Below are 21736 nucleotides of genomic sequence, written 5' to 3'. Positions count from 1 at the left end.
ACAGTTAACTGACCCACCGTTGTGGCTCAGGGCCTATAAAGCACAATTCTGAAAAGCCAATTTCGCCCCATTTCAGTACCATACAGTCAGGGAAAAAAGCCTCTGGAATAAATGCTCCAGAAACAAAGCGCTAGCTCTATTAGCTGCCAGCTGGGGACCAAACTTGTGGAGGTGAAAGAACAGGACTTTGTCTTTTTCCTCCTAATTCTCCAACAGTGGCCGAGCACCATCCCCCCCCTCGCAGTAAAGGCTTTATTCATTCATTCTCTTTCACAAGTGCAGTCTCCAGCCAGCAGTTAATAACAGAGCTATCAGATTCGTTTTTAAAGCATGCGAACCAGAGACTTTTGTCTCCAACTATACGTTTCCAAATGTGTAAACATTTGAATACTTCCACATGTGTAGACTGAAAGGAAGTTTTGAAACGGACAAAGTGTCAACTAAAACGAAGTATCGAAACAGACAACCTACTCATGCATAACTTGTTTATTAAAAACCAGCACTCAGTCTCAAGGATTTGGCAAACGTTTCATTTGCCTTAGTGGCAAAAGAAAAAAAATAACTGCTTGAACATCTTTCAGCATCAAAGAACATTTTGCTTACTTTTCTTCATCTCTTCCTGGAATGATAACAAACAACCAACTTTGCTGACTAGACTGCACGGGGTGGCTCCTCGGAAAGTGTAATCAGGGTGCCTTGTTTAGCCATTGGAATTAGAAGCAATTGCACTGTCGATTCCCGTTAGCAACATGGCACACTGGAAAGCTCGTGAACATGCGCATCACCACTTTCGTGTAGCTTCGCTCGACTGATATGCAAGAAGCACACAGGGACACACCCAAAAACAAGCACGATAAACCTGTCGCTGAAATTAAAAGACGAAGAATTGAAAAGAAGAAAAAAAAATGCTTCTGTACACCACAACTGTGCTGCACGATGAAAAAATATAATTCCTAGGGAAAAAAAGAACAGAAAGGGAATGTAAATAAAGGTATGAAACAAGTACAGTCAGCTTAAAAAATTAAAAAAAAAGAACAACATAAAACACCCGAATTAAAAGAGTTCTCACAGGAAATCCTGATATTATTTACAGAAACAGCAGCAGCAGGGAAGATAAACAGGAACTCAAAAAGAAAAAAAACGTTTCAGTTGCAGTCTGACGGGAGCCAACGTAATGCGGGCATGCAGCGAAACGACATACCGGCCTCGATCTGTGAATCGGGCGGCTTCGACTGGTCTTAAGTACCAAAGCTGGAATCACTAGAGAGCATACACACGGGTGTTGTGGAAGGGGAGGGGGGGGATGGCTAAGGGGTGTCAAAATAGAGACATTCTGAAAGCACAGATTTTGTTCGTGGTGGTCTAGGTTGCATCAACGAAGAAGCTCTACTTGACAGTTAGACCCTGGAAACCATGTGCAACCAACTGGGACTGCTGAAACTCTCTTCGCCCGTCCTCACCTGAAAAATGCAAGCATGGCACATTGCAATACGTAAGATGACACTCACTGCAGTTGCCATATACTCTCATGAATGACAAAAGCTTTATTTACAAAAGCAGCTCCATTACAGACACAGACTCGAACAGTGTCACTAGCTTTGTGCCAGCCGCACACTTCTGTCTCACCTCCTCCTAAAATAGCTGTACCATGTTCGACTTTGTTAACATGCAATTACATGGTACTATACTTGTGTACACAAAGATTTCTCACATATTCCCTGCATCACAGAACTTGGAGAATTTGATTTTCCAGGACTGCTCGTAGGCAGCGAACTAACCACCGCAATTAGCTTGACCTTGTACAAACCACACACTTCTGTCCTCACCTCCTCCTAAAATAGCTGTACGATGTTCGACTTTGTTGACATTCAATTAATCATAACTAACTACTTTTTAAATTCTGCTTCATCTTCTGTTGGAATAGTTTATCCTACAACTCAATAAACTCTGCCTCATCAGAACTGACCAGTACATACGAAACTTATGGCTTTATATTTTTTTGTGCAGCTGCACAATTTTCCAAACACTCAAAATTTGTCTGATCATCCATAGCAATCTGAGTATTATGACCCAATCCCAGGGATGTGTGCATTCTGTCTGTATGAAAATTATTCCGGACGACTGTTTGCGACATCACAACATTTGCCTCCAGTCCTGCACTGTGGTACATGCCATTAATTAATTAAATACAAGGTGATCACCCACCGAACGAGAACAGCGCTTCTTTGGCTTGATGTCGCACTTTGGCCACTTCGTCTGCGTAGGAGAGATGCACTAGTTCCTCCATGTACTCCTGAGCCTGCAAGAAGAAGATGACGAACTCGGTGCTCAGCTGTGCCTCTCGTTTTCGGCCGGACGTTACTCCTCCGCCTGAATGAGCCGGCTTTGCTAGAGGCAGTGCTCTTACATTTCTTTTTTTCCCTCAAAGTGAATGCCAGTTTTGTTGGCCGAGTTACGGCAGGCAATTTTTTCATGCTTTAGCACTAGAACACCAATGTTGGAAAAAGATGTCTGCCTGTCTGAAGCCTAGGTTAACAGGTGGGAAAGGGGAGAGAGGGACACCCTCTCCACTTTCAAGGGTGAGGTGGGAGAGGGGGTGCGGGGTGCCACACACTGACTGCTGGTTTGACTCGGGAGAGTGGAAAGGGGGCATGGCATATCACGCGGTGGTTGATGGACTGGATCGTGCCACCCGCTCACACGGTCTGAACCTGTCATCGCCTGCACCTGCTTCGTCCAGGGGAGCACTAATGCTAACGCATACTCTTGGCTTGGTTTACGGGGGTGTAACGTCCCAAAGCGACTCAGGCTATGAGGGACGCCGTAGTGAAGCGCTCCGGAAATTTTGACCACCTGGGGTTCTTTAATGCGCAATATCATCGCACAGTACGCAGGCCTCTAGAATTTCACCTCCATCAATATTCGACCACTGCAGCCAGGATTGAACCCACGGCCTTTGGGCCAGGAGCCGAATGCCATAACCACTGCCACATTGGCCTCACTGGTCATCTATATTTTTTTTTCTTCTTGTTCATTCCTTCTATAGCTATCCATGTGCCAGACCGATTCTTTGCGATATCAGTTTTATTGAATCTTCAAACTTGCTCTCATTTTAAATGTACCTTTAACCTGTCTTTGCGCCTACTTTCTGGACTTCCAAGGCTCATCATTTCTTCTAATATCACGACAGTGTTTGTTGTCACTGAAAATTAAATGTTATCACCAGCCATATTCTTTATGCACATGAACATGTTTTTGCTCACTTATGCACCATCAAAAGAAAAGGTTCAGCATGACTGTGTGAATGGCTGAGCATTCAGAAACAGCTTTCCAGCACCCCAGCAGTAGCATCAGCCTCGCAAAGACGGCAGCTGCAGGAAGCAGTAGTTCCAAATCTTCAAAAGAATATATGGGGACGATGTAGTGGAGAGCTCCGGATAATTTCAACCATCTGGGGTTCTTTAATGTTTAATTTGTCCACAAATACACGCATAGCGTTGCCACACAACAAAAATGAGCTTTTATTAAGCATTTGTTTCTGGAATTTCTTAACAACAACCGCAAGATGGAATGAGTTTATGATCTGAGGAAGTAGACAAGACTCGTCAGCCACAGACATCCCATATAAAAAAATTAGATTTGTCGCAAAGAAGTTCCCGAAATTCAGAGGTTCCTTAATGAGCCCGACTGAGCACTTGCAACATGACTAACCAACCCTTTAAGCTCCACGGGCGAGAGTCATCCATTCATTGGGCTTTTCGTGCCATACATTCTTTCATTTTTGTCGTCCAGGCAGTATTTGCAACCAAAAGGGGGCCAATCAAGACTACTTCGTGTTTTGGCATGCTTTCACACTTAATTCTCTAGCTGTAGTGGTTTGAATCATAATGCCCACCTCTAGCAGTGATTCAAGTTGCGGACGTTGTTTACCTAATGATATTCTATGCCGTAAGCAAAAATTCTGTCAATTAGACAAACAAAGCCTTTATTTCAGGCTCTTTTTGCCTACACCAGCTTCAAAAGCCCAGAAATATGGAAATAGTGAAATTATTTAAGTTCTTGAAATTCCCTAGAGTGCCATGGCAATTTCATTTTTTGCTAAATTTTGCTTTTCAAACTCTCTAACAAAGGGGAAAATTCTATGAATGGGACATCACTGGATTTACCAGTATCTGACAATTTTTCAAGCTCAGATGACAATTTCAACCGCTACGATATTGTCAGTAGGGGCTTCCCATAGATGGATACTGACAGTTTGTGAGTCATGAAGGAATTCACTCTGCTTAATAGTGAACTGTGCTGAACACAGAAAGCCCTCCACCGGCAACCTGATCACTTCACTTTCATTGCAAGCCCAGGCGTCGAAGTTTAATTTGGTGGTGCAAGGCTACAGAGGAGATATACCAGCTATGCAATCTGAAAGAAATTTCCTACTGAACCATGCCAAAAAATAAAAGAGCAAATTCTGGCTACTTTTTGCTCAGTTTTTGTGGCATGTAAAGGGCTAATGACACACACATCAGGTTTTGTCATCCAGCCAAGAAAAATAAAGGTCTTCGCTAACAAGCAAGACCTTCAAGGACCACAAGATTGTCTTCAAGGGCTCCAGAGGGTCCATGGATCCTAGTTTGAGAGCCATTGCCCAGCACAGCTAATGGCATCACACAAGCTTGAAAGGATACAGGCAGTTGAACCTTGGGACAAACATTTGGAGAGCGAGCATGCAGGCACTTACTTGTAGGAAAGACAGAGCCTTACAGCAGCCCTGCCTAGTGAGCGCTGCGTCAGCCTCCAGCCCTTCGACCAACAGTGCGCACACCTGCAATGAAGATGGTGGTCAAGAATACGAGAATATAGCTGTGCGAATGCATTAGGATCACCTTTAAAGATTGGAGTGATTACAGACTTAAGAGCACTGGCGACAAATTTAAGTTAGCTTAGTGAATAGGCTACGGCACTCCAATGACAAAGGGACCACTCTGAGTCTTCTGGCACGGGACAAATGTCAGCACATCCAGAAAGAGCAAGAAAATCCAATATTCACCGAGAAAAATAATCGTACAGAGTTCTCGGTGTCCCCTCAAGCTAGCTACCGCTATACAAAGGTTATATGTAAAAGCAAAATTGAACACTTGGCTACGTGAGCTTCTATGAGACCAATGCCGAGACAGACACAATGGCAGTCTATGACTTGCATGTATGCTGATTAGTGCCATCAGACTGACACGCGCAGCAAAGATCCAATTATTTACAGTTCTTGTCTCTGGCAGACATCTCCTGCAGTGTTTTTGCACACAGAACATATATTCAATCTACAGGCAAGGCAGCACTGAGGGTTCAACTTGGTTTACTGCTACAAACATAGAATAAGAATGTGTACATTCTACATCAGAAACCTCACAATCAATGCATTACGTATTTTCATTAAAATTAGTTGATTTACCGAGCAGAACAAAGAAACCTGAATGTGCTTTATTTCTCTGAAGAATAGACAATTGAAATGACTGGAACGCAGGTGGCATACGGTGCCTGATGGTATGTATACCTTTCATAAGTGTTTTTAACAAAGTTCGATTGGAACTGCATTTGACACTGCATTTTCTGCACTTTCACGCTGCTATTCTTGCACAGTACAATATTGCAGAGTATATAGGACTGCTTGACTTCACCTTATTTGTACTGGTCACTCATATCTATGGCATGGAACCTAGGCAGCAATAGGTAGTAAACACTTACCTGAGCCTTGGAGGTGACTTTTACGGCTGTCTTCATGTATTGTTCTGTAATAGTGAAAAAATGCCTTCAGCAACATGCATCGTCATCAACCTATTATATCAAAACAGCACACATTAAAAACGCGAAAGGAGCTAAGTCGTGACCAAACTGTAGCTGAACACCCCACAATGGAATGCAGAAATAGATGCCTCTCCCTTGCTATGCATATAACACATATTTATTGCTCCAGCATTGGTCATTTGTATCGTTCGTAACAGAACCAGTGCAAAATTTTGGCACCACATCATGATACTAGTACTTACAACTCTACACCAGTTGCAGTGCTGCTAAAAGCTGAATAAAGCAATTTTCCACACATTAGCCCACAGACATGCACACGAATGGGGGGGGAGGGTCCGCTCATAGGCATGGGGGGTGCATGAATTTGACCCACATTCTCCCATTTTTCCTCGGAAGACAAAATCACCATGTACGTGTAAATAACTGTGCTAGGTGCTGTCAGCCAGAGGAGTTTCTTAATGCACTAGCCCCATAACATGCATTTTTTAAAGCTATTAGGTGCACCATTCCCATACAGCACTCCAAGCTTGCCATGGTGCTTGAAAGGTGGTGCTGCAAATTTTGGGGGCCAGAGATTGCCGCAGAATGACTGAACTGAGAGCAGAGGTTGTTTGGTTTGGAACTCGCACCTGCATGGTACGGTTAATGAGGCCTAGTCCCAAATGATGCATTTGTTGTCAATCGCTCAACCTGCGTGACTGTCTTTTTGTTTTAATTTTTTCAATGCTGCTATTTTGAGAAGAGGCTGAACCTGAAGCCTTTTTCCAGCCCCATAAGATCCAAAGAAATGCCAACATACGGCTTTTGAATAAAACAAACTGAATTATTACTCTGAAAATCCCTTTCAGTACTACATAACAGGAAAGTTGTTTGTCTGTGATTAGTATATGCACCGAAATGAGTGTCCATCAAATAACTACTACAATTTACACTTCAACAATTTGAACAAGAATTCACACAAGCTTAATTTCATAAGATTTCAGGCATAAGTAATTTTATTTAGCTTTCCACAAATGACCATCTCTTAAGATATCAATAACTCTCTTGCCCTATTCATGGCAGTAAATGAGCCTCTATGATGCATGATGCCAGTACTCTTTTACAAACAATACAATGGAAGTACTTGGAAGTACAGAATAATTTTGGCAATAGTGAAGCCTTGTGCTGTAGTATGTGACCTTGCAAAGAAAAAAAAAGTGCCGAAAGCAGTCGTAACCCACTGTTTAGGAAGACTAAAATTCGCAACATCAATCCAGGCTCACCAGCTAGATTGGAAAGCTGTCGATCGCCGCAGACAAGAATTTGGGAGACTGCAAACAGGAGCTCCTTGGTAGGCACAACATTCTTCAGTGCCGACAGGGTCCTTTTCACAATTGGCAGCTCACGTGAGGACAGTGAATCAAGGACCTTCACTGCATGAGGTTGAGAACATAAAAATTTAAAACGCAGCTGTAAACAACAGCTATGCATTTCGAGCACCCGATTTTCAAGCTTCTGCCACACTTGGCTTTTCTGTAGTTGTTTTTTACTCATTACTGGAACAACTCATTGTGTACTCGTGATTGCATGGCTTATGACTAGGCCAGTCAGTCAGTTTCTCAGCAGTGCTACAGAAGGGTACTAAAACAATATGACTGCGCCATTTTGTACCCTAATTGTATAGCAAATTTGAACACAAGAAGCAAGGCTGAAGTACGAAAATATTTCAGTCTTTCACTTTGTTAGTATTAACTTGCAGCTTTCACCAAGTGTTGTATGAGCCAGTCACTCGGGCATGAGAATCAGTTATCACACAGAGCACAGATGAACGACATTTAGAAAGCTGCACTGGCCACAAAGGTGTTAATTTTCTTTGTAATCTGTGAATCCTACAAGCTTTTCAACAGGAAATCACGCCTAGAAAGAGCCACAAGGAAGTGGAAAACTTCTCAGGCTTAATTGCTATATACAACTATATTTTTTGTTATTATTCTCATCAAGTCGGATTTTGTCCCTTTTATTTTTCCTGAAAAGATCACCTTGCTTATCAGTCACCCCTATTACATGGCTTCATCACTTCCTACTTCCTTCCTACTCCAACAATATGATTAGGTGGGAGGGGGAGGGCGCGGCTTTCAAATCACAAAAAATGGTCAAAAGATATAATTTTTGCAAATCATTTTATCCGCTCATACGGTTTATGGGGGTTTAACGTCCTAAAGCAACTCAGGCTATGAGGGACGCCGTAGTGAAGGGCTCCAGAAATTTCCACCACCTGGGGCTCTTTGACGTGCACTGACATTGGACAGCATACCGGCCTCTAGAATTTCGGCTCCACTGAAATTCGACCGCTGCGGCCGGGATTGAACCCGCGTCTTTCGGTATTCACTCGATGTCTCCTTTTCTATGTTGTCCCAAGTCTCATTGCTGAAATCCACTGGGGAGTGCTCTAAGAAAATTGTTTCGCAAACCGTGATAGCACTGCATATCAAGAAAATGCTCGAAAAATAGCAATTTTTCTTCATTCCGGTTTTCTGACTAGGTACTCATCTTGTGGAGAAGATTTCTTTGTGAGTGTTCTGTCTATTTTGATCCTGTTTGTTTTGCTGCATTCATCATTTACACTATATGCAATGGCAATCTTGGTTTTTCACTTTGATAGATTGTAGATTTTTGGTGTGGCATCTTGTTTAGTTTTGATATGTCTATGCAAACTGCTTTGTAAAATATGGAAGCAAAAACTGCGCAGCAAAAATCTAAGATTGTCATCACACATAGCATGCATTAAGAAATGCAGAGAATGTTGAACAAGACTTATACCACATTTTTTTCGAGTCCGCATGCTTTCCACAACGTGTAAAAGAGAAAAAACATGCAGAACAAATAGTTTTACAGTTATAGCACTGAAATTTTGTGCACTTAAGTTTGAAAGCATTATTAACATGCAAAAACATTGAATCGAAATTCATGAAAAAGAAATAAAGTTCGCATTAAAAAGCTGTGTCACCCCTTAATTTGTTCATGTAAGCACAATTCTGTGATGCATTAGAACTTTGATGATGATGCAATAAATTATCTGGAAAGTCATATGTGGAGAGTAAAATCAGCACAGCAAGGAGCATCTTATCAGCTGACTATACCACTTGTTCACCACCATTGCTGCTCCCACATTCTTTTTCTGTCAAGCAAGCAATTTGCTTCAAGTTTTTCATCTCGTTCTGCCTGTCAACACCACCACGTGACACTGTCACCTTGGATAAAAACACTGAATGCAATTTTATGTCAATTTACTTTTTTATTGTTTAATTAGTTAGTGACCTTAATGCATTGCAACTAAAATCACTGCGTACACACGAGTACAATGATAAACTTAAAACTTTGTACCCAATCCTCAGAAAGCTTATTAGTTTATTAGTAGTCTATTAATAGATTATCAGTGCTAGAAAGATCTGCATGAACACTTACGTTCAGCTTCCAACTGTTCCACATGGTCCATAAACAAACTGCTCCCCAGCTGTGCAAAGTACGTCTGGAACTGCAGCACTGTGACCCTCATGTCAGGCTCCAGCCTCGTCACGTCCAGCATTTTCTGCAACACCATCGTCACGACTGGAACAAAGATGGATCAAACAAATTGCCAAACTGCTTGCACCAAGCAAGTATATACAGCTCCAAGCAACATAACATGAAAAAATTCTTGCACAGCCTTTATTTATTTATTAATGAGTAATGGTTTTCCTCTGGGAGAATGATCCCCTTAATGTTTTTTTGTTTTATTATTATTATTATTATTATTATTATTATTATTATTATTATTATTATTATTATTATTATTATTATACTGTGAAAGCAGTGCTGGTGCACCCCTCCCGGGAATCTGATGTCCGTTGCAGTGTTGCAGTGAAGCCTCCGCCATACAGAAGCACCACCAATGAGCCACCTCCCCACCGCGCCCCCTTAGCTAGGAAGCTCCACCCACTGCCACCCTTGTTTCACCTCCCCATACTACACTTGCCCACCTTCACTATCCAAGAATGCCACCCATCACCCAACTCTGCCCTCCAAAATTTCTACCCCCACCAACCCTTCACCCTCCAGAAAAATTCTGTCACGTGTGTGAAGCCTCGGCTCAGAGTACAAGCATCAAAGTATTCACTGAGGGTAAATTTAATTGCTTTCGCAGAATTGTCACATCAGATGTCTGATCATCCCGTAAGTTTTAGTGCGCAAACACTTCTAGCTGCACTCCCCGAGTTTCAGCGGTTTGTGTCTGTCTCAAGCCTCTGAGTAGCAAGTGTAACTGGCTCACTGGACACCTCAGTTGCGCTGTGAGTAGGCAGTGGCGCCCTCTACAAATTGAGGTAGTTACTATGTGCCTTTCTTTTTCTCAAAACCACAACTGGCTCCCTGGACTAGTGGACACACCTATTGAGCTTTGAGGTAGGCGACGGTGGGGTCCACCAGCAAAAAACCATGCTTTCACATAATATTTCGTGTTACCAATGCCAAACTGCCAGGCATATTTTTTTTAAAGGTTTCATGCTTATTAAAAATAAAACCTGAATACTTAGTGTGAGCCAAGTGTTCCCTCTTACATTGTCACTGCTTGTACGATTTTCATGGCTGTCACTTTTAAGAAGAGAATGTACAACAGTCTCTTTTTGACCCAAGCAGTCATGCAATCTCTGCAACTCGCAGGTGTGAATGTGCCTTAAAGTTGCCTGCTCTCACAAGCGTGTGTAAGAGGAAGTTCCTGACGGTCCCGTAAAATATAATGTCCCTTTTCTATGTGAAAATCGCATACAAGAGAAGATGAACTGAGAAAGCTAGGCTTACCTCTTTCGGAAACGATGGTGTTGTTCAGCCGTGACCTGACGAGCCGAATGAGTGGTTCACGCAGCTTTAACAAGGTCGTCACCAGCCCATCGTTGGTGCCCATTTGGCACCAAAGGTGACCGATATCATCTTCCTCAACAAGTTGAGATCCTGAAAGGCACAGTTGCACGGAAGTTGTGGCATTACCAAAAGCAACTCCCAAAGCCCAGTTTGAGGCTTTGTTAAAAGTCTAGGGGTTCTAGATCATTTGAGAAAACCCCATGAACCAGATTAAAAACCTACTACTGATCATCATTACTCGTAGTAGTTTGATAAAGAGCAAAAAAAGGAATATACAGATTCAAATTTTTACTTTTTAATGTATCATTTCAGCTTTGCTGTTTTTAGGCACTCTCCAAGGCACTCTCCACTCTCTCAGGCACTCTCAGAGGCACTCTCAGAGGCATTCTCCGAGAGGCACTCTCCGCGAGACACACTCTGCGAGAAACTCTTTGAAAGACACTCTCGGAGAGACACTCTCAGAGAGACACTCTCAGAGAGACACTCTCAGAGAGACACTCTCAGAGAGACACTCTCAGAGAGACACTCTCAGAGAGACACTCTCAGAGACACACTCTCAGAGACACTCTCTCAGAGACACTCTCTCAGAGACACTCTCTCAGAGACACTCTCTCAGAGACACTCTCGTTCACTCTTGGAGCATGCAGCAGGAAGCAGGGAAAAGAGAACATGCGAGGCTTCACTTCATGTAAATATCAATGTTTGCTTTGCCACCCCATATAAAAGAAAATTAGTTCTTTGCTGATGCGGGGAACTCTACTTATACGGTTCCCGCTCATAATCGTTTACTGCTCAGCCTTTACCCAGGACTTTTTCTGCTCTTAAAAAATATGTACATTCTTATACATTTTGGCTGAGAAGGCACCATATCATGCAGAAAGAGTGCAGGATGGGTATTTAACAGAAGAGTTCCTTACCATACAGTGGCCTCCTGTCCTCAGCAAATCTGTTGGCCACACGCAGTAGCTTGTACAGAAGCCGGGACTGGTGCTGTAGTTTTTCTATTGATGCCCGCTCTCGACACCGGAGCGGCCCAAAGGTGCCCAAGCTCTGCACAATGGAAACGAGCTCATAAAATGACGCGCAGCACAGGTTCCATATTGTTCAAAAGCATGAATAACACTACATTTTAACTGACCTCAGCTCCATAAAGTAATTAAACTTGCTCTTACACAGGAAAATTGTGCACCATGCTTTCCATTTATGTTTACTATATGTCAAGTCCAAAGAGCCCCAAAAAAACACAGAACTGTGAGCATTATCTGGACATCAGTTAATTTTTACTGCTTTAAATGAGAGTTAGCACAAGCTTTTTCTCTAATTTCATTTTTAAATTGCAAAAAAAAACCTCTTTTCTGTTTGGTGAAAGAGAGAGAAAGAGAGACTTTAATGAAACAGGGAGATCTGCCTGGTTGTTGGTCTGGCATGTATGTTTGGTGAATCACCCTACAATACACATGGTTACTCCAGTGTAGATGCTGCCCCTTTTGACCTATCATACGCTGCTTTAATTTGCTTTCAATTGTGGGGTGACATTACGTGAAAGAACGTTATAAAAAAAAATCTCATAAGTGGAGCAACTGAAGTGCAATTGCTAACCTCAACCAAACGAATGCAGTAGCGGCAATGCACAGCAATAACGCAGTCCAGCTGATCTGAGCCAGTGGACACCGTGACTGGACTTGGTGTGGATCCGCCGCTGATGGGACTCTTGCGGTCTTTCAGCAATGCAACGCCAGAGTCAGCGGTGCCTCCATTCTTGGTCTCTCGGATCTTATAAGGGCTTTGCCGAATCGGGCTGCAAAAAAGCACAAGCACACGAAACAAATTTCAAGACTTAAATAATTCAATAATTAAGATCTTTGCTGGTTCGGACATAGTGCGAGTTTCACTGCAGCAATACAATTACAATACTACAGATGCCGGTTGCATATTTTCATTGCTTTCATTGAGCATTGGTTTCTTTCATATGAGCCATCGTGTTAGTACCAGACAAGGTTTTATTGAAATGCCTCCCCAAAACTTGTTACCACACCCTATGGGGACTGAAGGTCTACTGCAAATGGTCATTTGCACAAGAAATTAATTTCAGCATTACAGGACACACGTCATAGTAGTTAGACAGCAAGCTAACAGAACCAAGCAATGACTACCAAAGTTGATCAAGTGAAAACCTGGCTCAGAAGAAAGCCTCTTGAAAGTCACAACACTATAAACGTTAAAGTACGTTCCGCAAGGTCAGCATAAACTAAGCACAGCGATGCTTTAAAAACAAACCAAAAACAAGTACAATATGCATCCATACACTTTATGTTTCCACATGCTATATACTAGGCTATTGTGGCAGATCACAGACAACGGGTGTATCCTGTTAAACTGAAAACTGAATTGGCTTGTCAACTATTGCCACAAGGTGGGCAATGCCCAAACTGAAAATTATCAGCACATTTGTGCATTAGCTGCAATACACACCTGCTTTCAGAAGACTCAGTCTCTTCACTGTCGAGAAAGTCGAAGCAGCCAAGGGCACTTTCAACAGAGATGCTGACATTTGAGCCAGTGGATCCACGTCTGTGATGACTTCGTTTCTGAAAAACCAACACCGCAACATTACAGCACTGAAAAATGTTTCGCGCGAAATTACTGAGAAACCAAGCCAGCAAACCATTAGTAGGAAGCTCAACAGCAAAATTAAAAGGTGAGGAAGGAAAATAAAGAAAAATAAAAAAAGCAGAAGCAAAGGTCATATCGTTCAGCTGAGACCACGCATTCCAGCATGCATTAATTGTGGGAAATGTAAGGAGTAAGTTAGCCTACGGTAAACCGCAATGTACGAGAAATGATCCAGACCCTCTTGTATATGCTTTAAGTCGGCAAAAATGACAGAAATATTATTAAAAGAAATTCTTTGCAAGGTTACTCCCTGCCTGACAAGTCAGTACAGCTTGCACACTGCAAATCCACACATCTAGTCGGTTCGTCCAGAATGCAGGCCATCTTACCTTCTCTGTAAGGTTACCAAACCTGGCATGTGGACACAAGGCTATAGGTGCCTGCTTGCCATTAAAGAGCTAACCAGACAGCCATTAAACAGTGGTGGTCCTCTCAATTTTATTGCAGAAAAAGACAGGAAAGAGAGAGACAGTGGTGACAGAGCAACCAAAGAGACAGAAATGCAGAAAAGACACTAACAAAGAAAGGCAAAAGAAAGAACTGCCACGTACATTGTAGGATACACAGAAGTGCAGAAAAGGAGAAATAAAGACAACATCTACACAAAACCATACAAAAGAAAGGCTAAAATTTCAGCAGCCCACTCTTGCAGATGATATATGCCTGAATACTGGCTGCCATGTGGTAATTCCTGTAAAATTTACTCTCACACCTTCTGAAAACTCAGATATGATTAAATTCATCAGCATTGTGTACACTACTTTTCTTATTCAAATAATAATTTCTGCAAACAAGTGCTGTGAATGTTGCAAATAAGTGCTTCAGTTCCATTCAGCACAAGCTGCATTTATGTGTCACAATCGTTGATATACAGGGTGTTTCATCTCATTCAATACAGATTTGACCAAAAGAACAGACATAGATAGTTAATCGGAATATGCTAGGTATTCAATATCATTACAAAAGTGCTTCAACGAGGTGGCCATTTTGCCTTCACAAGCAGTGCTATGTATCTTAGAATGAAATCTGAATCTCTGAAAATATGGATAAAGTGAAGTACCCTGTATACATAGAACAACACAGACAATCAAGAAACTAAATTTAGACTTATTGCCTTCATGCATATGCACCAAAAACAGAGCTTAAAAAGCACTTTTTATATTGTACCATATGGCTCTAGAAAAAATCAATGCTAGCAAAGTAACAAACACAACACTGTATAGTGTCACTACGCAAATGCTTAGCTGTAATAAAAAAAAGTTACACTGTGCATTTCACAGCACTTCTTTTACTCATGAACACCCAGCACAAGTTGAACACAATTGCAAAAAAGTAACAAAGTATTTTTTTTTATGTCAGTGAACCCGTATAATTGATGACACATATATGAAAAGTGCGTGAGTCTTCCAGCATTATTTGTGAAATGTCTTGTGAGGTAATGACAGTTCCAAAGACCACACATTAGTAAAAAAAAATTAAAGCATATATACCACAGCGAACTAGTATTAAACTACAGCCAGACAGTTGAATTACACCAGCTGACAATGAAACGGCAGCAGTAGAACCTGCAATACTGCAACGCAAGAGGTCAAAGTACCAATAATGCGAAATTCCTGCACCTATATCTAATGCTAAAGATTGAAGATAATCAGTAATCTTGTTTATATCAATCACTGGCGCTACAACTTTACAATGTTCATTGGCTCATACAACATCAGTTGTTGTTCTCGAAAGCAGTACTTCATGTCATCAGATATCGCATTGCAGCCAATTTGTGCAATGCACTGAGTCAACGATAGATTTTATCATGTAGCCTCACTATTCTACCGACATACAAAAGAGCTGTAGAAACACAAGGAAAAAATAGCCTTCAAGGACATCTTTCCTTTAAATAGCCTGCCTTTGTTAAAGAAGTAAAGCGCTTCCCAGTTACGCTATTTTAATTTTTGCTACGAAAGGCAGATCCCCTCAAAGGCTGATGAACATTGCAGACAGGTTGCCGTGCGCTAGAAGTGAAGCATGGTGGCGGTGCAGTTCCTCACCCGAAGCATGCGATCCAGCTCAGCTATGCTTTGCTCCAGGGAGTGCAGCTCGGGATAGTGGCCCTGGATGTCTTCAAGACACGAGCTCAAGCCCTGAACGGCCTCCCGCAGTGGTGACGACGCCGATGAAGGCGGAGACACCTTCCCGCCTGATTCGGCCAAGTCGAGACTGCTGCAGCAGTCTGAGCCACTGTCGCCACCCATGCTTGACCACCTGGTTAGCAAGCAGAGAAGCCTAGCAGTGAAGCTACAAACAATTGCAAGAACTTACTGTGCAAAATACTGCATGAACAATAGGTCATGCCTCTATTTTGTTGCAAGGTGCCCAGACAGCCGCTGATATCCAAAACACGTCTACAAGTTGCATGAATACCCAATATCATTTGTGAATATCCGTGTAACATCCACGTGACAACTTCCAGTTAACATCACCTTGTGAATGTCCCAAAGGTGTTTTCACTTGGACATCTTTTTCGCACTTGAGCATCCTGATGATAGCCTTAGAAAAGCTTCTCTACCAACCCAAACAGTACATATCCCTGCTGCACGCTTGGCAACCGAGCTATTAACTAAGGAATCCACCCAAGCAAGAATATTTCAATAATATCTAGGCACACTAATCTAAATGATATATTTATGCACTCATAGCTGTGATGTTATGTAATTGCAACGAATTGTAACCAACAAATATAAACTGCTAATGGTTGCAAATAGGCTGAAGGATCAGTACAAGTAGTCACCTATTCCCACCTGAGCATGCAGCAGCAGAGTTGAAACCAAGTACAAGTCACCACATGAAACAGGATCCCTCATGCATAAGATGCTCCAATACAAAACACCTGACTACACCTTTGCTTTCTTGTGAGATCAAAGCTCTTACAAAGAAAAGAAGTGGCAGTCAGGAAGAGCCCTCTGCTCCTTAGTTCTGCATAAACACTTAAAAAAAAACTCATCCAGGTTTAATGTTCAACAAATTAATTTGCATCATTTGAAACATGAGTGCTGAGTAATTCGATAGAAAAAATGATTTGAACTACAACAGCATTTTTGCAGCAATAATTGTGAGGTCATACACTATTACTGGTAGGCTAGCTAGTTTAATGCTGGTATTAACTGTCAGCTATGAATATCCTCCGTTAGCTATGAATATCTTGAACAACAAGCCGCATTAACATTTGAATTTTTCTACTATAAATTTCAACAAAGTCAGAGAACAAAAGGTCACAACAAAAGGAGGCCCGCTCACCTCTGAGATGTCGTAGTCTCCACTGCCCTGAGAGTAGGGCTCTGGGGCCGGTTGTGCACGTACGAGTTGACAAGAAGTGTCTGACCAGCAGCGGCTCGGGGAAACTCCTCGTTCGGACTGGTCAGCACCGAGCTTGGTGCCGACATACTTCCTCCACCTGATCCAATGCTCCCACCGGCACTGCTGCCCTGTGGTGTCAACCGCCGCCGAGGCGCTTCCCACTCTGACACCTGCGGCCGCCAGTCACGCTGACCCGTCTCCAGTTCATGCACCATGCTCTGGAAGAAGAAGCAGCAATGCACAAGCAGCAGTGTTTAACAGCATGTAATGGTTACAATGCAAGCGCTAGGTTCTGCTTATACTCACTTTTACCCACTCAGCTATGCAACAGTTCATTATAAATGTTTGCCTAGAGTCAAAAGTTTATGGAACAGAAGCCCAATAAGCCCAATTATAACTGTGCGAATTGCACACTGATATTAATTTTTTTTTCCAAAATCTACACAGCACAAACTTCTGACAGTGGGTGCACATTTTTTGAATAAGTAGAAGAAAAAACCATAATGGTTTAAAAAGAAAATTTGCATCTTAGAAAGAAATGTTTGCACTGCACATGCATCCAGAAGTTAACAAATCAAGAATGTAATAAAAGTAATAAGTGGGAATATGCTTATCAGTAAAGTCTGTGTGACAGCTACAGACCATGAATGTTATCAAGCGACATCGTAAAATGCTTCATCGAATATACGTCTGGATCACCAAACCTCAATTAGGTGACGAAGGAGTGGAGTATAGAGTAGAAAGGCCAATTAAATGAGACATATTGCTACCTGACCTCATTAGAATAATGGCTTTTACTTATTTGTTCAAAAGGTATTAAGCAAAACCAATAATTCCCTATTTATTCGGTTCTTGCAGCCATCTATTGTCATATGCTTATCATTGCCACGTTAAGGAATCTAGGCATATCCGAAAAATGCATATCATGCATATCATTCATGGAATGTGGAAGCTATTACACAATTGATCACCAAAAGCTTTTTCATTCATTACATATAAAAATGAATTTATGTTATGGAGTAGAAACCTGACATATTCCCCTATGGCCAGCCCTAGTTAAACATTAATTCACTTCATGACTGATTCTGCCTATAAACACCTTTTCTTAGATTACATAAACAGGCAGCCCAACTCAAGCAAACAACTGAACACAGCTGCTGGGCTCACCCCTGTCCTTTCAAGGATGGTGTCATTCCTGAACGGTGAAGTGCCGCGCCGTCTGGTGAAGGGGGAGCTCATTACACCAAGCACCGGAGGGGACTGTTTGCTGCCGGACAGACTGTCATCCATGCAGCCATGAAGAGGACTGGAAGAATCACAAAAGCACAAAACAAGGCGCCAATTTAAAGCATAAAGCATGCTGTAGAATAATAGGTCACCAATATGTCATTTAAACAGTGCAAAATAGACTTAAGATGAAAGCAAGAAATAGCATCTACTCCATTCTGTTCACATAAAAATGCTACAACCCCGAGCTCCTATCCAAGCTGCAAAATGAAATGGGATCAGAATGGAATATAACTTTAAAGATTCATTATGTTGATCCTCTCGGAGTCTAACGTTTAATACAATTAAGTAACAAGTCAGCACAGACTGCAAGTGAGATAAAAACTTTTATAATACGAAAGCAATATTTCCCAGAGCACTCACTTCCAGGTGATGACAAGATTTAGCTTGAGCGATCCACTTGAGTTGAGGTTGATGGTCATCAGTTGTGAATGTGAGCTGAACAGTTCCTTGATCTCGCAAGACTTGTTGCCTAAAAGAACATTCTTCCCCAGACCGCGGACTTCTACAGCCTGTGGTGAAAAATGAAAAACAAAAAGGATAAAGCCTTCATAACAGTAACAGATACGTTGATTTGTACTGAAACCATGTGCAGAATTTTAATGCTATGAAGCTACTATTAACACAATACTGTATTTGCCAAACAACTAATTAGAACATGATATATTAGATCTATAGCAATGGGTAGTGTATGTGTATCAACTCATGCCACGCATGTTATTTACTTTGCCAGCACAAATGCTACACTAAACAAATAGCTGGTGAGCAGCTGATAAGATATGAAAAAACATGGCTGAAATAGTGAGTTAATCTAATCAGCATTAAAACAACGATAAGCACACAAGTGGTGATTTGCACTAGTTACAGCACCGAAAAATTTCACTTTACAGGTCCGGTTAAATGTTTTATAGTTGACCGCACTGTAAGCAATGGGCGCAATTGGTTCCAACCTCGAACGTCTTCCAATCTCGAAATTGTATCATTTCCCTGACAAGCCAGTCCTGGAGCTCACAGAAGCGAAGACCAACACTGTACAGCTCCACAACAGATGCACACACCTTGATGTACAGGAATTCTCCCAACAGGGCCTTGATGATGATTTGCTGGTTGTCCCAGACTTGCTGGCCATCTTTCAGGACGCGCCCCCTCGACTTCCACTTCTGGTCCCCGTGCTTCACACTTATCTCAAAGTTGTCCCCAGCGCAGAGGCGTGCAAAACCCTGAATGCCTGAAGCAAAAAGAAAAGAAAACCTCAAAATTCTGAAAACACACAACCAAATGTACTCATGGTATGCTACATCACCATTCGAATTAACAAAATTACATCCGCTGCTGCACATTGGCTGCAGAGTGATGTATCAATACTGTCACATGATAACCATTGCAATAACAATTCCCAGGTTACAAAAAGACTGTGCAACAATTTGGCCTGGGATACAAAAAATATTATTTACCTTAATTGCAACAAGTTCTCTTGTATCTTCTGCATAGATCAATGACCACTGATGAACAGAACTTTAAGAAGAAAAACAAAGCTCCCAAGTGAAATGAATTGTTCCAAAGCATGTGAAATCAGCTTACTGGGAGCTTGTTTGAGTTGTCTTAAATGAAAAAATCTAACAAACACTGCCGGAACAAACATAACTGCCTATCTTGGTGATTCGAGTGAAGATGCACTAAGGCTTCACATAGTTGTCTGTGTTTAGAAACAAACAAGTATACAAAGCAGCCAGGCAAGGAGCTGCTTACCATTAATTTCAGAGTTGCATGGCCTATTAATTCTGCAAATTACGGAGTTCACTGTGAGAAGCACCATTAATGGCAATAAACTTACCCCTCATTTGAAACTGCAGAGTTCCCATAAGCTGCTCCAAGTGTGCTTCCAAAATGCAGAGTGTGTCAACGCACTCCCGGTACCCGGAGCGAACACCGTGCAAAGCATTGTCCTTCTCACAGCCTGGTGACAGGACATAGGCATACGCCATGCTTCGCACGCCATCACGCATCCTCTGCTGCACCTCGTAGTGCTCACGCAACTCTTCCACCTGTAAGGGATACATGCAGTATCGTGAATCACAGCAAGCAATGCTAAAATGCCCCACAAAAGTCACCACAGTGAATAAAGCTTAACGTCCTACAGTAGATTGACGGAAAATGCTGAAACCCAGAAATTTTACATTTACGGATGTAATACCTGCACCTCATAGTGCTCTCGTAACTCTTCCACCTGTAAAAGCTACATGCACTTTCGTGAATCACAGCAAGCAATGCTAAAATGCCACACAAAAGTCACCACAGTGGATAAAGCTTAACGTCCTACAGTAGATTGACGAAAAATGCTGAAACCCAGAAATTTTACATTTACGGATGTAATACCTGCACCTCATAGTGCTCTCGTAACTCTTCCACCTGTAAAGGCTACATGCAGTTTCGTGAATCACAGCAAGCAATGCTAAAATGCCACACAAATGTCACCACAGTGGATAAAGCTTAACGTCCTACAGTAGATTGACGAAAAATGCTGAAACCCAGAAATTTTACATTTACGGATGTAATACCTGCACCTCATAGTGATCACGTGACTCTTCCACCTGTAAAGGCTACATGCAGTTTCGTGAATCACAGCAAGCAATGCTAAAATGCCACACAAAAGAGCTGAAACCCAGAAATTTTACATTTACGGATGTAATACCTGGAGCCTTTTCTTTTTTTAATGCAGCTTCGTGAGAAAAGAAAACAGTGGCAATTAAATATAACGGCATCATTTCACGTAGTAATCTTTTCCACTGCTCCGCTGTTTTCATATGAGTTGCTTTTCTTGTATTTACTCATATAAAGAACACTCACAAAATGAATGCACTGCTAAGATTTTCATAACTTTCTTGGGGGAAGGAAAGTGTGTCCATTAAGTGATTAAACGCAATATACTGTATTAAACGATTAAGGATAGCTGCTATTAGATGTAAAAATCATTAAAAATGCAAAGCATTGACATTTTACCTTGGAAAGTTGGAACTCAATTCGCTTGAGGTACCTTTCAGCTGCCTTCAGTTGCTGAAAAGGAAAGAAATATTTAACTCCCCAGGAATACACGTGAATGACTCAGTCACAGGCAAACTAAGCACGGCTGGGTCAAATATGCACAAACATACAAGGCAACCAAGTGCTAGTGGTGCAAGAAACTGGTCTTGAGACATGTCCCAACATGGTTACAACCATGCAAGCAAACCATGCGGCACAGCATTAGTAAACAAAAAAAACATTAAACAGCACCAAAATGTGGAACCAGAAGGTAAGGCACAACATATTCCTTTGTATTCCTCGATAAAATGCAACGACAAACATGCAACACAGAAAAAGAAAAAGCACTAAATTCTAAAGCATCAGTAACAAGAAATTACTGAAAGAAGACGAACGGTAACATTCAGAAGATTGAGGAATGCAAGATTTTCACACAGAAGCAGCCTTGCCGTAGCTGAAACGTGCACAACTAACAATGTTCCTCACCTTCTCACAATCGTACAGTTTTCCCTGAGACTGAAGAACACAGACAGGGTGGGACAGGAGAGACGAGAGAAAGAAAGAGGATGCACATCTAAGCAAAAGAGATGAAAGAAGAGAGTACCTGGACAGTACAAGCACACAAAAATTCTGCATACGTAACGAGACACAATCAAAGAAGTGTGGTGCTTTTTACAACTGAGAGTGTGAAGCCCTGCAATCAAAGCCTGACCTAATTGAAGGAAATGGTAGAACA

At 41.8% G+C, this 21736-nt stretch overlaps 1 protein-coding gene across 6 annotated transcripts in view; it reads right to left on the bottom strand.

Annotated features, from left to right (window-relative positions):
• Positions 1-471: 471 nt before the first annotated feature.
• The window catches only part of LOC144110610 (rho family-interacting cell polarization regulator 2-like), a 128089-nt gene continuing 106824 nt past the window's right edge, over positions 472-21736 (bottom strand). For 3 of the 6 annotated variants that reach the window (XM_077643633.1, XM_077643631.1, XM_077643634.1), the window contains 18 exons: positions 21487-21516; positions 20980-21033; positions 19814-20024; positions 19038-19207; positions 18343-18491; positions 17860-17998; positions 16633-16910; positions 15387-15600; positions 13144-13259; positions 12271-12469; positions 11589-11721; positions 10612-10761; positions 9241-9384; positions 7059-7208; positions 5737-5780; positions 4736-4819; positions 2206-2299; positions 472-1460 (listed from right to left, as the gene is read on the bottom strand). In XM_077643633.1, the coding sequence (XP_077499759.1) occupies positions 1387-1460; positions 2206-2299; positions 4736-4819; positions 5737-5780; positions 7059-7208; positions 9241-9384; positions 10612-10761; positions 11589-11721; positions 12271-12469; positions 13144-13259; positions 15387-15600; positions 16633-16910; positions 17860-17998; positions 18343-18491; positions 19038-19207; positions 19814-20024; positions 20980-21033; positions 21487-21516 (2433 nt within the window). In that variant the 3' untranslated portion in view covers positions 472-1386. The remainder of the gene's footprint in view (positions 1461-2205; positions 2300-4735; positions 4820-5736; positions 5781-7058; positions 7209-9240; positions 9385-10611; positions 10762-11588; positions 11722-12270; positions 12470-13143; positions 13260-15386; positions 15601-16632; positions 16911-17859; positions 17999-18342; positions 18492-19037; positions 19208-19813; positions 20025-20979; positions 21034-21486; positions 21517-21736) is intronic. The other 3 variants (XM_077643635.1, XM_077643632.1, XM_077643636.1) reach the window with 1 other exon arrangement.

This window comes from Amblyomma americanum, chromosome 11 (assembly GCF_052857255.1).
Source record: "Amblyomma americanum isolate KBUSLIRL-KWMA chromosome 11, ASM5285725v1, whole genome shotgun sequence".
Lineage (NCBI taxonomy): Eukaryota > Metazoa > Arthropoda > Arachnida > Ixodida > Ixodidae > Amblyomma > Amblyomma americanum.
The sequence above is the reverse complement of the archived record's forward strand: the minus strand, read 5'-3'. Positions and strand labels throughout refer to the sequence as shown.